The sequence below is a fragment of the Rutilus rutilus genome (genome assembly GCF_951802725.1).
Source record: "Rutilus rutilus genome assembly, chromosome: 7".
Classification (NCBI taxonomy): domain Eukaryota; kingdom Metazoa; phylum Chordata; class Actinopteri; order Cypriniformes; family Leuciscidae; genus Rutilus; species Rutilus rutilus.
In genome coordinates this window covers 38,784,868-38,801,336 of record NC_140221.1, presented here as the reverse complement: position 1 = coordinate 38,801,336, position 16,469 = coordinate 38,784,868, and the positions used below count along the sequence as shown (strand labels likewise).

Sequence of the window (16,469 nt, the reverse complement as noted above, 5' to 3'; positions counted from 1 at the left end):
TAGGATCCTTCACTCCTTCATTCTATGTTGATTTGGTGCTAAAGAAACATTTCTTCTTTTCAGTGATGTATGTTGTGCTGCTTTCTTTGACCAACAGAAAAGAACGGTATTTTTTAAAATAGTATTTTACTTTCTGTAACAGCATAAAAGTCTTTATTATCACTTTTGGATCAATTTAATGTCCTCGGTAAAAAAAAAAAAAAAAAAACCTACTACTAACCCTAAACTTTTGAACATCAGGGTATAAAGACCATGTGTCATATGTCCTTATGACTTATTTCTTCTTAACTCTCTCAAATGGATCCAGCATTCAGAAACAAGCATCTTAACTACATGTGTAACTTTCCTGAAGAGCATTTCCTATAGCATTTTATTTGTCTTTCAACATTCGTTCATTGAAAAAAAAAAAAAAAAACTTAACAGAAAGTGCTACTTTCACCTAATCAAAATGGCAATGCGTACTAACTAATTTGTACAAATAAATTATAAAATATGCAGAAAAAGAAGAAAAATCCACTCAAAAAAATACAAACACCCCTTTGAATATCTGTATAAAAAGTGAAATATATACCAAACCATTGAAAGTTGGGTTTTAAAAAACACAAACGTTATAAAAATAAAAGAAATGGAAAAATATTTGGGAAGTAGCCATGAATTATCATCATGTTTTTCTAATCTATTACAGGTAAAGGTAAATGGTAAAGCAATAAAAAAACTTGGATATTGCGGATCTTACTTTCAGTACAACGGTTTAATTCATCTTCAACTCCATAAGTCCTTTATGTAATAAAGGAAGGAGTATTTTTCAAATGTATGTTAAAAGATGAAGATCATTACTGTAAAATGTTAGACTATGGCTTTAACATGTGGCCTGTACTGCTAATACACAGTGGCGTGTTTCTGTTTACATATTCATATCTCTGCCACTACAAAATACTTTTTATAAAGAAAAACAAAGTTTGAAAGAAAGTTTTAACACTGGCGATAATGCCCAGTATCCGCCATATTAAACATTTTTTTTTATCTTTTTTTTTTTAATATATATTACATATACAATTGTATGTTTATTTCTATGGCAGCTTATAGTTTTACATTAGTAAAAAGTGTAAATGACCACCATATTTGAAAAATAAAACTTCCTTGTAGGTTTTTAAAGTACCCAAGTGCTGTTATGGTTTGTTTGAACCTGATAGCTTAAAGGGATAGTTCACCCAAAAATGAAATTCTGTCATCATTTACTCACCATCATGGTGTTTTAAACCTGTATGAGTTTCTTTGAAAAGAACGTTGGTTTTCATTTTTAGGTAAACTATCTTTTTAACAGAGAAATGCATTTGAGATGAAACCCTGATTATTAGATCAGTATAATGACAAAAATATAGTAGTAATGAAGTTACTGGCATGTACATATACACTCACATTCAAGCGTGTGAAAGATCAGCATACTGAGCACATTTGCATTCAATAAGTGACCTTTGACCTTTTATATACAAACAACTGAATTGGCATTATACATATTCAGCCCTTAATGGTATATAGATTTTTTTTTTTTATTCCATTTGAAGCGATTGAACCAGTATTTCCTGTTGTGTGTGCGATTTATATCCTCTGACGGCTGACACTTTAAAAAACATACAAGGCTCTTTTGATTAAGCAGCTCCTGTGATATTTTACACTGTCACATGGAAAGTCTCTTTAACAAAGAAAAGGCCAATGTAAAATCTTCTCCCAAAAGACCTGCCCCAGCGTCTCCTGATCGGTGAGTATTATTTCATAAAACTGTGAAAAGAAAGAGAAACTTGTTCTCTTGAGCACAAGTGGAGGTGGTGTTGCCATGGCAGTGCTTTTCCTCGCAGGCAGTGGCTCTCAAGCTGTCCGTCAAACTGAAATCTCATATGTAGTTCCACCCACTCCTGTGACCTTTTTGACATTGGTGTGTCTGCTGGGAGTTCCAGAAGGAGTCCCTAGATGGCAGTCACGTGCTTGGCCCTTTAGTTGCCCGTTGACTTTACCTGGACCGGGGTCCTCTCTATGTGGAGAAAATATCACAAAAACAGGAAGACATATTTGAGGTGGTTCTTTTCCAACTGTATCCTCAACTGTTCTCCTCTTATGTTCTTCATTAGGCAGGTAGAGAGTCAAAACATGTACTGAATGGTTTGAAATGTTACAAATGAAGATGAGTTAATGAAGAAGAGGACAGTTGAAGAGTGGTGGAAGGGAATGAACATTAATACAGGACTCAAAAGCTACTTGTCCTTGCAAACTTTTTTAAAGGTACACCATGTAAGTTTTTTGTTCAAAAGTAACAAAAATTAAATAATGATTCAATACATCAGAAATCTTTCTTCCAAAACGTGTTTTTTGTCTGATTCACTGTGGTAAGCATATTATAAGCGTTTACATTTTAAAACTGACAGGGCGGTTTTTCAACAGGTCACTCGCCCCTGGCTTATTCGGATATGCCGTTTTTATTACTCAACAGGTGAGTAAGGTATATTATTGAACGGAAAAATTACCATAGCTCTCTAACAGAGTTCATTGTAGAGCATTATAGGCCATTTTTCTCTCCGTTTTGGCCTTCCGTCCACACTGAGACGGCGTTTTTATGAATGAAAATGAAGCTTTTTGAAAACGCACTCCAAAGTGGATACATTTGAAAACGCCGTCTTCACGTTGTAGTGTGGACTCTGAAACCGGTGGTATTTAAAAATGATGATGTAAATTTAGTCATGTGACGCATATTGTACCAATAGATATTCATGTTTATACCAGTATTGTGCCTGTTATGTGTTATTCACTTTCACACTGTTGCTAAAAATATTCCACATTGCACACTCTTCATATCACAGTCCTGCAAAGATGACAGAATTTACTCACATTTGCTGTCCTGCGATACATGAGAGCAGTCGCGTTTTAGACCAAACATATGGTGACCGCGTGTGACCTGGACCGCATCAGTGAATGGTGAGATATTTTACTAAATAAAATGATCCTGTCAGAAGTTGTTGATAATTTCATTATTTATTTTTCCATCTGAATCATATTAGTGATCTTTTGTGGGGTTTTACGCATGCGCAGTAAGGTGAATTTAGCGTTTTCAGGCGTTTTTCAAAAGTTTCTCATCCACACTGAAACACCTGAAAACTCTAGTGTGGACGGAGAGCGTTTATAAACGAAAATGCCGTTTTCAAATGTATCCGGATTAATGTAGACGTAGCCATAGTGTGAAGGGTCATTTCATTATGGTTGCTGTAGAGCTGTGCTGGAATTAATTTCCAAGGAAGTACTGTCTATTAACTTCTTCAACTAGTCAGCTTGAGATCCTTTCCATCTAAACTGGTTATATCTCTTAAGCCTAGTAGTGAATGTTTTATGAGCAGTAACAGCTATTCATCCACAAGGACATGCAGAGCTGAAGCACAACCAAAACAATGTTCTTCCGCAAAATGCATGCTAGAGGGCCAGAAGTTACATAGTGTACCTTTAAATCTGTTTATGATAGTTTATTTTAAAATAGTTGTTATGCTTTCTTCACCATTTCTTTTCTTCACAATGTATTAAAAAAGAAAAAAAAAATGTAAGAAAAACATTTCAAGTAAAAAAAAGAATAAAAAACTAAAAAACTAAATGCATTGCTAAAAAAAAAAAATGGATCATTCTTTTTTTGTGGGATCTGTAAAAATGTTGTCAGGTAAAATTCCTTACTGTTGAGCCCTGTAATAAATCATTATATTAAAGAAGATACAATGGCTTAATGGTATGATAGATCAACTCATGCGGATTGATGTTAGTCACTTATCAGTTGTAAAAATAAGAACAAAATCAAGTGAGTCAAAGAAAAAAAGCAACAAAACAAATAGTATGCACATACAGTAAATGATTGTGAACAAAAAGCACTACTTATGCATAAAAAAGCAACTCAAACAGAACAAAAACATGAATGATTTTTGTATATTACATTGATTTCTGACAATGCAACACTGTTGCATTTCATTACCATAATGCAATGAAATGTACAGTATGCCAGAAGTAGATACCATGCAAAATGGATCATAAATAAGCTCATGAATATGAATGAAAAGACATGCAGACATGGAAAACTGAAGATAATGAGGGGAAAAAAGGCAAACAAAAAGGACATTTATTTGGCTACCAGATACATAATTTTTTTTAAATACAAAAAAAATTCTTCTCAGCAGAAAGGCAAAAAACTAAACAAAAAAAAAACATAACCTTATGTTTTCCCAATTACAATAATAACATAAATTAATTAATTAAAGCACAAAAAAACAGTACTCAAAAATGAACAAATAAACAGCACAAATGAAATCTCTTTTCAGACCCATCCAGGTCAGAGCGTTCATATCTCATGAACCTCTAGCCTGTTTAGTCTATACGTCATGCAGCTATCCTCACCCTCTTTACCGATTGGTTGAAAGTAGATGCTATACGTCATACCTTGTACCCAGACGTGGTGAGTCCGCCCTCTCCAGGGCGCTAATGAAGGCGACCTTCTGATGTGCGTATAATGGGGAACGGGGCACAGCTGTCGGAGAGTGATGCGAATGGTGCACCGGAGAGCGATATTGGTGTTCGGCTGTCCTGCTTGCACTGCCTCCATCTGTGTGGAGGGATGTAGTTGAAGTCCTCGGTGCTCTGGTGAGCGAGGATGCAGAGGAACGCAGAACAGGGGTTCGGGGAGCGTATCCCATCAAGGTGTCCCGAGAGCTGCACACAGGAGGGGTGGGCTCTCGGGGTCCGGGGCCTCTAGGACTGTCAGGGTAACACGTCCCAGGTGGGAGTCCATATGCGGCTCCACTGCAGGTGTCAAACACACCTGAATCGTTGGCGTAGGCCACCGGCGCTTGAGCGTGCCGAAGCATGAGTTTCTCCCTCTCCTCAAACTCCTTCCTCTCCTGGATGGAGGCCATGATGGTTTTGGAGAGGTTGTCGTAGCGGACTGGTGAGGGATCTCGATCTCTCGGGTGTGGTGACTGCCGCCCGTACATCGCTCCTACGTGCACAGGGCTGTAGGACGGGGGACCGGCGTGTCGTTGAAGCTCAGGCCCTCGCACGTGGCACATTTTAGTGGGCAAGTAGGGTGAATGAAAACCCATAGAGGGCACTCCCGGGTGGGCCGCACATTCGCCCAGAGATGGGGTTAAGCTGGGGGTAAGCAAGCTATCGTAGGACAGGCTGCCATTGCGGCCAGATAACGTCCCAGGAGAGAAGACTCCTTTGTGAGGGGTGGAAGCGACCGTTTCTGGTTTGCTGCCACCCAGTGGCACACGGTCGGCCCTGTTCACTCCCTGTTTGAGGCTGAAGGAGCGAGACGTCGTGCTGAAAGAGTCCAGCTGGAAAGGGGAAGACTGGTACGTTCGGTGGAGAGGAGTGCTGCGGTAGTCTGGCAGATCCAGATTCGGCTCTGAACGGTAATCGTGACCCCGCTCCTCCAAAACTGCAGAGGGCTTACCATTCTCGGACATTACAATCTGAGAACAGATGAATACAATTGAGAGAATTTTTCAAAATAATCAGACAGCCTTTTAAAAATATGATATTATATCAAAAGTATATTATTATATTTACTTATATTTAAGTATAATATTATATTTATATTATATTTCAAAAAGTTTGGAGTCAGTTTTTGTAAATTAATTAAAAAAAGAAATCTTTAACTATTATTCAGCAAGGATGAATTTAACTGATCAAGTGACAGTAAAGACATTTTACATTGTTACAAATGAATTTTATTTCAAATAAAAGCAGTTCTTCTGAATTTTATTCATTAAATAATCCAGAGAAATATTAACAAAAATATTAAGCCAAACAACCTTTTTCAAATGTGATAATAAGAAATGTTACTTGAGCACCAAATCACCATATTAAAATGATTTCTGAAGGATCATGTGACAATGAAGACTGGGTTAATGGCAGCTAAAAATGCAGCTTTCCCATCAAAGAAATAAATAATATTTTAAATATATATAAAAAATAGAAAAGAGCAATTAAAAATGCTAAAAGAAAAACACAAAATTATTGTTTTTGCTATGTTTTCAATTGAATAAATGCAGCCTTGGTGAGCATAAAAAGTTATTTCAAAAACATTTTAAAAAATCTTACCAACCCCAGACATTTGAACGGTACTGTAATGTAAATTATATTATTATATTGCTGACTCTCACCTTCTCTCCGGTTGCGTGATAGTGCACTTTAGGCATGGTGCCGAAGGAAGGCCGGTATTTGTACATGGCTGGGGTGGATGGATTGGTGGGTTTACTGGACAGGGAACTCTCTGGAAAATGTGGCACAAATTAAATGAATGACTCAACAGTACTGCAATATGATGCAACACCAGATGGCAGTAGAAGTGCAGTTTAGAAAAAGATGATTTTTCACAAGCAGAAAACAGGCTTTGATGAATTAGATGAATACAATATTTTATTTATCATCACATGGTTTTTAAATACTTTTAAGTAGCATCTAAAAAAAAAAATCCCACAAGCCAAATATATGTTCAAATATATAAATAATCCCAGCAACAAATTAATTTTGTTACATTTTGGTGCTGACTGCTTAACTGCAAACCATTTGAGTATGAGTGACTGGCTGTTCTGTAGCGCTACTTGCCTTCGCTGGAGGTGAGTTGACTCTTGAGCTGGTTGTAGCGATCTGCTTTTGGTGGCAGAGGTGGCTGTTTATCTATACTTTTATCATCCACACCATCCAGACTAGTCTTAGACTAAAGCACAAAAAAACTATTTATTTTGGGAAGCATGATTTTGGCACAGGCATCACATTCCTAAAACTGTTCCTCTAAAAATGAGGACACCATGCATTTTAATAATTCCAGTTTTCATTGAAATCTAAATGATGAGCCTGTTTTGATGACATTATGAACTGCACTTATTACAATAACATAAATGATTAAACACCATTGAAATTCCAGGATGTAGGCAGACAGAATTAAAAGCTTTTTTTTTTTTTTGACTCACTTTGCTTCGTAGGATGTTACTATGGATACCATTATCACTGACTTTTACAGTGATGTGTCGGTTAGAGAGGTCAGGGCGGAGGAATGGTGGTTTCAAAGCGATAGGGATTTTCTTCCTGGGATCAGCGATATACCTGTAGAGCAGATATACAACCGATGACATGATGTGTGTTGAAATGCTTTTCTTCCAAAACAACACAGATTAGATATTTTTAGATGAAGCATATAAATTCATGGGTCAGACTTAATCAGTGTATGCCAAAATCAGACAATGTTTAAACAAATATTTGATAAAAAAGACATTTTCTCATGTTCATTCATGTTCTTTCACACCCACACAACTTTCTTTATTCTTTGGAACATGAAAAGCTTACATTCTGAAGATTTAGATTCCGTTTAAAAGGGTCATTATTAATTCTTTTATTCAGCAAGGATGCTGTATTATGGTTTCCACAAAAAATATTAAGCAGTTTTCAACATTGATAATATAAGAGATGTTTCTTGAGCACCAAATCAGCATATTAGAATGATTTCTGAAGGATCATGTGACACTGAAGACTGGAGTAATGATGCTGAAAATTCAGCTTTGAAATCACAGGAATAAATTACATTTTAAAATATATTCAAATAGAAAACAGTTATTTCACATTGAAAAATATTTCACAATATTACTGTTTTTTTTTTTTTTTTTTACTGTATTTTTGATTAAATAAATGCAGCCTCCACGAGCATAAGGGAATTCTTTCAAAAAACACAAAAAAAACGTACTGACCCCAAACTTTTGAACGGTAGTGTTTGATAGCTTCAATTCTTAAGAGTCTGATTCATTCACAAAACAGACGGATCTGGTTCTCGAGTTCTTGAGTCAAAAGAATGATTCGCTCATGAATCAGATATTGTTACTTCTCCTATGAACTCTCATGTTTGTGCCAAGGAGAGCTAGTAGATGTCAAGATGTTCAGTTCATAACCATTTAAGTTTTGGTGCACTCCTCACAAAAAGCTATTCTATGGCTTCAGAGGCCTTGGAACATGGTATTATAGTGTAAAAGTATACATAAAGCAGCGTATAGACCGCTTTTAGATGATTTTGTCCTTTTTTAAACTTGAAAACATCAGACAGTAGTGTTCAGAAGAAAGAAAGCCATACTCATTTGAAACAACTAGAGGGTGAGTAAATGATGACAAGTTTTTTTTTTTTTTTTTTTTTACTTCTTCTATAACTTCTATTTCTGATTCAAGGAACATTTTAATTTGTCCTGTGGAAAAAAGTAGTAAGTTTACAGCAATCTCCTTTTGTTCTGCTTTGACCTCACAAAGGGTGTCCTCTATTGTTTCTGAAGACGCCTAAACGAATTTTAACAAGTCATTAACCTTGGCTCTGATCTGTGTTTATACGGCAATCACTTTCTCTCTCCCCATTGTTACATGACCTGCTTCAAGTCTTCAGAGCTATACGCTCTTCCTGCTCGGAGTGTCATAATACAGGCAAGAAAAACAGGACGCAATCTACCTTCCTATGGACCTCTATTCTTCTGAAACCCCCTCTACAATGATAAACAACCTCTTTTTTCCATCTATGTCTTCTGTTTATATTTGTTACAGTAATTATTAACGGCGACACACATATTTTAAAGCATATTTCCTTTTGTGCTGCGCGCTTTCCTCTCAATAACAAAATAAGCACACAACAAAAACGCCAGCGGTGAGAAAACAGCAGTTAAGAAAGCATGTGATCATATCGATGTGGATACATTTGCACAAGCTCTGCAATTCACCGGCATTAAGTGGACAGGTGAGATAATTAAAATTACAATGTAATGATTGTTTGATTATGAAGTATATTTGAGACGACAGACTACTTAGATCTGGCTATGTGAGACTATAGTTTGAATTAATTCCTTTTCTTTACATGACACATTGACATTACAGTACAGAATAGACCTTTCGGCTTTATCCTGAACATTGTATAAGCATTCATTTCATGTGTCATTAAACGGAAGAAAGGCTCTCAGGAGCGAGCATAAACGTCACATCCTTTTGATTTTCTCAGCAAAAACGTCATAAAAATCAGTCTACAGGCTTTCATAGACAACCTAGGAAGTCAAAGGTCTTGTTTTTTTAAATATTTTGTTACAAGTGGTTTACACCTAGCATTTGCCTAAGCGTAATGTTCATTGAATCCTGCCTGTTTTGCAAATCGAAAATAACACAACCTAATGTAAATTCACTTAAAGGGATACTCCACTTTAAAATGAAAATTCTGTCATCATATACTCACCCTCATGTTGTTTCAATCCTTTATGAATTTCTTTCTTCTGCTGAACAGAGAGGAAGATATTTAGAAGAATATCAGTAACCAGACAGTTTCTGGTCTCATTGACTTTCATAGTATATTTTTTTCCTACTATGGAAGTCAATGAGACCAGAAACTGTCTGGTTACTGATATTCTTCTAAATATCTTCCTTTCTGTTCAGCAGAAGAAAGAAATTCATAAAGGATTGAAACAACATGAGGGTGAGTATATGATGACAGAATTTTCATTTTAAAGTGGAGAATCCCTTTAAAGTGAAATGAAACACCCATCTGTCTGTTCCAACTGGTCGTGGAAACACACCGTGGCCAGTGTCATTCACACACTTTCCGGTATGTGTGTACTGTGCGTGCTTGCAACTCTCAGTGATTATGAACATGAATATATGTGTGTGCAGAAGCCAGTTTCTTCTTTACCTAGGAGCAAGCGGACTGCATAAGACGTGTTTCACGTTGCCACAGCAACCCCGAGTGAATGGATTCACTCCTCCTCTGAACTTTCCTGTCACCTGAGAACAGAGAGAGAGAGAGAGAGAGAGAGAGAGAGAGAGAGAGGGAGGAATTCTACTTTCAGCATACTGAGGAGAGTGGAAAACAACTGTCCTTGACCCAAAGGACCGTAATGTGCACTGAAAATAACAGCCTTTGTAACAGATGTCATGCACGAACAACAGAAGGCAATCAAGTTGGAAAGACATCAAGGTGATTCTGAGTGGGTGTGCAACATGTGACTACGATTCTGCCTCTACATGTGTATGTTGTTACACAGACCAGATAAATATATTTAGTGTTGTGTAATTTGGTTCACCTGTTCGTTTGTGGTCCGTCCTCTGACTACAAGAACCATGTGAAACCCAGTGAGGCCCATAACAGGGATGAAGAAGAGGCCAGTCACACACATGACCACAAGACTAGACAGCAGGAGAGTCAAGGAGCCCACAAAATCACAGCCAATCAGAACATTTTTGATTTTTCATACACAGCTAAGTGGAGCAGGATTGTGAGACAATGAGATCTTACTGTGGGCCCTGTAAGACGAGCATTGTTATTGTTAAACAAAATGGTTAAAAATATTAGACGAAAAAGGTCAACTTAATAAACTTAAACGAAAATTAGAATTGTTGCTTTAGCAACAAACTGAAATAAAATAAGTCTCAGTTGAGGTGCTAAAATAAACTAAATCTATATCTATATCTATATATATATATATATAGAGAGAGAGAGAGATAGCTTTATTTTATTTTAGCACTTCAACTGAAACTTATTTTATTTCAGTTTGTTGCTAAAGCAACATTTCATATATGTATATATATATATATAGCTTTAGTTTATTTAGTAGTAGTAGTTTATATAACAAAAAAAAAAACATAACACTAAAATAATAATACTGCTGACGACACAAAAATAAAGATGCGACAAAGAGAAAAAAAAAATATATATATTTTTTCAGGATTCTTTGATGAATAGAACATTTAAAAGAACAGCATTTATTTGAAATAGAATTCTTATGTAACATTATAAATGACTTTTTTGTCATTCTTGATCGATTTAATACAATCTTGCTGAATAATAGTAATGTTTTAAAAAAAAAAAAAGAAAAAAAAAGTTCTTACCCCAAACCTTTAATTGGTAGGTAAATAAATGTATTAAATACAACTAAATGAGCTTTCATCATAGTTGCTCTTCGTGGAAGGATACGTCACAGTTGTGTGGAGTGCACTGAGAGTCTCAAGGTGGTGTAACACGAACAGCAGGCCAAAGGAAAATACGCCCACCATGTGGGCACTTAGAGACAGCAGGAACAAGAAGAAATAGCGATAATTCCTCCGACCAATGCAGTTGTTCACCCATGGGCAGTGGTGGTCAAAGTCCTACAGTGAGAAGGGAAGTATGTATGTGTGAGAGCGCTGGCATCATGATCATTTTATATAACGCAGGAATGCTGGTATGCGTGTTCCTATGCGTCTCACCTCCACACAGTTGTCACACACGCTGCAGTGTGAGCAGCGCGGAGGTCTGTAGAAGTGGCACGTGGCACACCACTTCATCCGCACCTGAATTCCCTTTATCTCCACGTTTTTATAAAGCGGAGCTCGGAAATCATCGTCTTTGTCCTCGTCCTCGTCCGCTGGGATTGAGAGAGAAACAGAAGGAAATTTCAACATTCACATCAACATTGCCTGTGTCTTGCAGTATTCTAGACGTCCTAATCGTGGAGCTACTGCTGTATCTAATCTCCAGATATTTGAATTGGGAATGACAGGATCATACCTCTGGGAAAGACTCCAGGGTCCATGAAGGTGGCCATGCTGAAGTTAGCCAACACAAAGAGGAAGATGATGCCATTGTATAGAGGCACAAGAGGGGAGATGGCCTTGGTTAACCACGGACACCTGAGAGGGTACAAGAGAGACAGAAGAATGTTATAGCTCAAAGTTGATCATTTCACAGCCAGAGGTTGTTCATTTTTTAAATTTAATTGAATCCCTAGATGATTCATGCAAACCTCAGAAAATCTGTGAGCTTATGCAGCCATAAGCAACCTAATGCTGATTATTGATAGAACATTTTGATAAAGTAAAAATCACATTTGTGCAGATATCTTGACTCTAGTGACAAACTAATCAAAAAACACATAATTTTGGCTGATAACTATAGCTAATTAATTGCCCATTGAGTCAGTTAAAAAATGTGAACATTATAAAAATTATTATTTGATTATTGTTATCATTATTGCTAATATTATTAAAACAATAAAACATTGTTTGAAATCAAATGACAACAATAATAATTTAATACTACTACTACTACTAATTATTTTATTTTTATTTAACCATTTAAATACAGTGCAATGCATAAGTGAATACACCCATGCTAAAGTTGACTAAAAAGAGGAATAAAAAATCATATTTTGGAAATTGAACTAAAAAATTAGGAAAAATCCAACCTTTAAGGACACCAATTTTCTTTGTGAATGAATAATGTATCGTAAATAAATAAATGTTCTTCCTTAAAATACATGGTGCATAAGTGAGTACACCCCTATGTTAAATTCCCATAGAGGCAGGCAGATTTTTATTTTTAAGTATTTAAAAAAAAATTTTTTTAGGATACTATGCATCCTGATAAAGTTCCCTTGGCCTTTGGAATTAAAATAGCCCCACATCATCACATAGCCTTCACCATACCTAGAGATTGGCATGGGGTACTTTCCATAAGATCATCTCTCAATGCAAATCAAACTAGCTTTTAGGCTAACTGAAATAAAACCATGCCAATCTCTAGGTATGGTGAAGGCTATGTGATGATGTGGGGCTATTTTAATTCCAAAGGCCAAGGGAACTTTATCAGGATGCATAGTATCCTAAAAAAAATTAAATAAAAATACTTAAAAATAAAAATCTGCCTGCCTCTATGGGAATTTAACATAGGGGTGTACTAACTTATGCACCATGTATTTTAAGGAAGAACATGTATTTATTTACGATACATTATTCATTCACAAAGAAAATTGGTGTCCTTAAAGGTTGGATTTTTCCTAATTTTTTAAATTAAGGCATTAAGTTCAATTTCCAAAATATGATTTTTTATTCCTCTTTTTAGTCAACTTTAGCATGGGTGTATTCACTTATGCATAGCACTGTACATAATAATAACAATAACAACAACAATAATAATATATTTAATAATAATAAAATGTATTATAATAGTAATTTAAAAATGTTCTATTATTATTATTATAAAAAATATTTAAATATTTATTATGTACAGCTCCCGCATTAGCTAAATTATATCAACCATAAACATATAGATATCGTTAGTGGCTATCAAACAAACCAATACTGATCAACCACAACTCACAAACAGAGCGTGGCAATGTCTTATGGGTAAACTACCGGTGCCCAACACATACAAAATATAGGACATTTAGCGAGATGACATGTTGCAGTCCACGACTATCTATCCTACCATACCACCTTTCATAATACACTCTATAACTGAACTCTACTCAGGTCTCATTTAAGATGGGTTAACAGGCAGAGCAGAGCATATATATTTGAGCATTTCTAAACTTGGACCTGAGTCTATTACATTTCATTTTCTGGCCAAGAACCGCCCATTCAGACAGGAAGACGCCATTGGATCGACATGTGAAATGACCAACCACATTTATTTTAGAGGTCCATAAATCTACAATATATTCATAGTATAACCACAATGTGAATAAAATCATCCAAAGAAAGATTTATCAGTCTTTGAGAATGGCTGAGATTTCATTTCTTGCCTATGCTAAGGTTGTGTATGTGTATGTGAATTTGATTGTGAGTAATACCACTCAAGGACTTGCTTTACAGTGATTTTACCTGATTTATTCGGTAAAAACAGCATTGTTCAACACATAATTGCATTTAAGTATAGCAGCAATTACAATAAACAATATTTCCATTAAGTAATATAGTCCATTAGCCTGACTGTAGACCGTTTATAGTTGCCAAGCAGCTGTTACTGTATATCGGCTATTCCACAGCAGCTTCAAACAAACCTCATCCAATCAGATTTTAAAGCTGGAATGACCTATAACTCTCTAAACTCTCCTGCTGCGTCAATTCTCTCTCTGTAGGCAGTAGATCACAGTACCATTCTCTCGAACCCGAGGGAAAAGCACTAACTCCTACTCCGTCTGCACTGGAGGAATGCCAGGCTCTTCGGATAGGTGAAGTCTTCTGTCACCTTTATCTCACTGGTGCGATGCGATACAATACACTCATTCCATTCAGTTTTGTTCTCAATTATTTTTTTTTCTTCATTTTAATCAGAAACTTTACAATGCAGTCCTGAGAATACAAAGCAGTAATGAAGTGGAAGGTAAGAATGATAAAGAGGCCAGATTCACCACCCTCAGACACAACAGAGCAAAACAGATGGAATAACTACTCCTTCACGTATAATCCAATCACAAACGGACGACCTCAGAATCAATCCATGCCGTGGGCAAAGAAATAAAAGCCTGTTTTATCGGCCGCATGAACAGCTCCTTGGGGGTAAACAAGAACGTCAGGGAAATTATGGAATAAATACACTGCCTGTGAAATGCAATAACACTTGATCGGTTGTCTGCAAGCGTCTTGCTCTATGCGAGACAGACAACAGGCTGCGTTCATGAAGTCTTAAAGGCTTAAAGTGCCCTTCATCTGAAAGACAATGCAGAGATTCTTTAGAATCTTTCTTTAAAGGTCGGCACATTATTTCGTAGTTTTCACATGCTAAAGGCTTGGGGGCCACACAAACACACATACATTTAAAATTGATAATAATAATAATAGTAAATGTTAATAGTAAATGTTGAGCACCAAATCATCATTTTAGAATGATGATCTGAAGGATCATGTGACACTGATATACCACCACCACGTCACTTTTATAAAAAATAAAAATCACCACTCTCAACAATACATTTCAGGACAATTATTGTTGAATTAAAATCGTCCCCTGTGAACCATATTTCCATTACTATGTTTTTTTAACACAAAAAAATTATCTTTTTTTGTTAAATATACACTACGCAAACTAAAAGTAACTGAACACCCAATCACCATACACATATCTAGTTGCTACTTATTTAATTTCGAAAGTATGGCCATTAATGCCACCGTTTGCAGCTATAACATCTTAAACTCACATGAACTATAAAATGTATAACTTGAATGCCTGCCAAATGCACAGTAAATGTAAATTCTTCTGTGGAAGGCTTTCAGACTTGGCAAACCCATTCTATTGACCTCGCTTTGTGGAAAAGGAGCATTGTCATATGAAGCCATTCACAAAGTGTTGAAAACACATAATTCTCATATATTGCCAAGACTGTCTCTGGACAAATTCATCAATTCCTCCTCTGTGTACATAGTGAAATTGTTATAGTATGCATTATTGCATTTAAACAACATGACTACAAGTGCATTGACTATCTTCATGAAATAATCTAAGGTTGATTTCTTTAGTGCACTCTAAAAAATGCTGGGTTGTTTTAACCCAATGTTGGGTCAAATATGGACTAACCCAACGTTGGGTTAAAAAATGCAGTTTAAAAATGGACAAATTGCATTTTGGACAAAATCAAAAATGGACAAAAATGCAATTAAAAAATGGACAAATTGCATTGGTTACATTAAAAATGTAACCCAACGGCTGGGTTTGTCCATTTTTAAATTGCATTTTTAACCCAACGTTGGGTTAGTCCATATTTGACCCAACATTGGGTTAAAACAACCCAGCATTTTTTAGAGTGTGAGGGCTTCAATGGAAATCGCCATTTCTCATTGCCATTTTATTGGTCACCCCTACTAAGGATTAAACCAGCGAACATTGTGCTAGCAGCCCAGATCCTAAACCTAGATTTACCTGCAAGCCTCTTGTATACAAGATCACCCTATTTTAGTGTAAATTACACAGGCTGGAGGTGTGTATATTAGGTTTAATTGAGGACATTCCCTGCAGTGTCTCTCATGCCTAGCTGCTACAAACATTAGCATTTCTGTGCCAGAGGCAGTCGCTTTTAAGGAGCCATCTATCTGTGAGGATTATAATTTGCCAACAAGATCAATATAGATAAAAGGAACAACCCTGTCAACAACAGCTTTAGGGAGCACAAATCTTTTAAACCGGTGCTAGGTAATTCATAACTTTAAGAGATTAAAAGAAAATACATTAAATATGCTAGAAACTAAGAGAGAGAGAGAGAGAGAGAGAGAGAGAGAGAGAGAGAGAGAGAGCACAGCCCCAACAAATCTGGTCATTTACTAGATGATCAATAATAAAAATAATTAATTATAAAAAAATATATATTTTATACATGAACGAATGAAGGAACAAACAAACATTTTTATTAGTGTTGCTTGATAAGACAGTTATCACTATTACTATGTCTATGTTCATACTTATCGTGGTAAAATAAAATTAAATATTAAAATTAAAATTAAATTAAAACTGACAGGGTGTTGCAGGTGGTTTCCAAGGCATTATACAGTTTAGGATTTGAATTGTTCAAATCCCCGATGTTAAGTATGAAAAATAATTATAATTGTTATACATGTCTTAACAACAACCAGTGATAAATATCTATTGATATCTGCTTGGATCTGACAGCAAGTCATCAAACAGT

The 16,469-nt window shown here is 35.9% G+C and overlaps 1 protein-coding gene across 1 annotated transcript in view; it reads right to left on the bottom strand.

Annotated features, from left to right (window-relative positions):
* Positions 1-1,555: 1,555 nt before the first annotated feature.
* The window catches only part of zdhhc8b (zDHHC palmitoyltransferase 8b), a 58,561-nt gene continuing 43,647 nt past the window's right edge, over positions 1,556-16,469 (bottom strand). Inside the window, exons 2-11 of the mRNA XM_084414543.1 lie at positions 11,582-11,703; positions 11,281-11,438; positions 11,009-11,181; positions 10,119-10,221; positions 9,728-9,819; positions 6,999-7,131; positions 6,634-6,745; positions 6,189-6,298; positions 4,462-5,495; positions 1,556-2,029 (exon numbers count right to left, since the gene is read on the bottom strand). Of these exons, the coding sequence (XP_084270669.1) occupies positions 1,879-2,029; positions 4,462-5,495; positions 6,189-6,298; positions 6,634-6,745; positions 6,999-7,131; positions 9,728-9,819; positions 10,119-10,221; positions 11,009-11,181; positions 11,281-11,438; positions 11,582-11,703 (2,188 nt within the window). The 3' untranslated portion in view covers positions 1,556-1,878. The remainder of the gene's footprint in view (positions 2,030-4,461; positions 5,496-6,188; positions 6,299-6,633; positions 6,746-6,998; positions 7,132-9,727; positions 9,820-10,118; positions 10,222-11,008; positions 11,182-11,280; positions 11,439-11,581; positions 11,704-16,469) is intronic.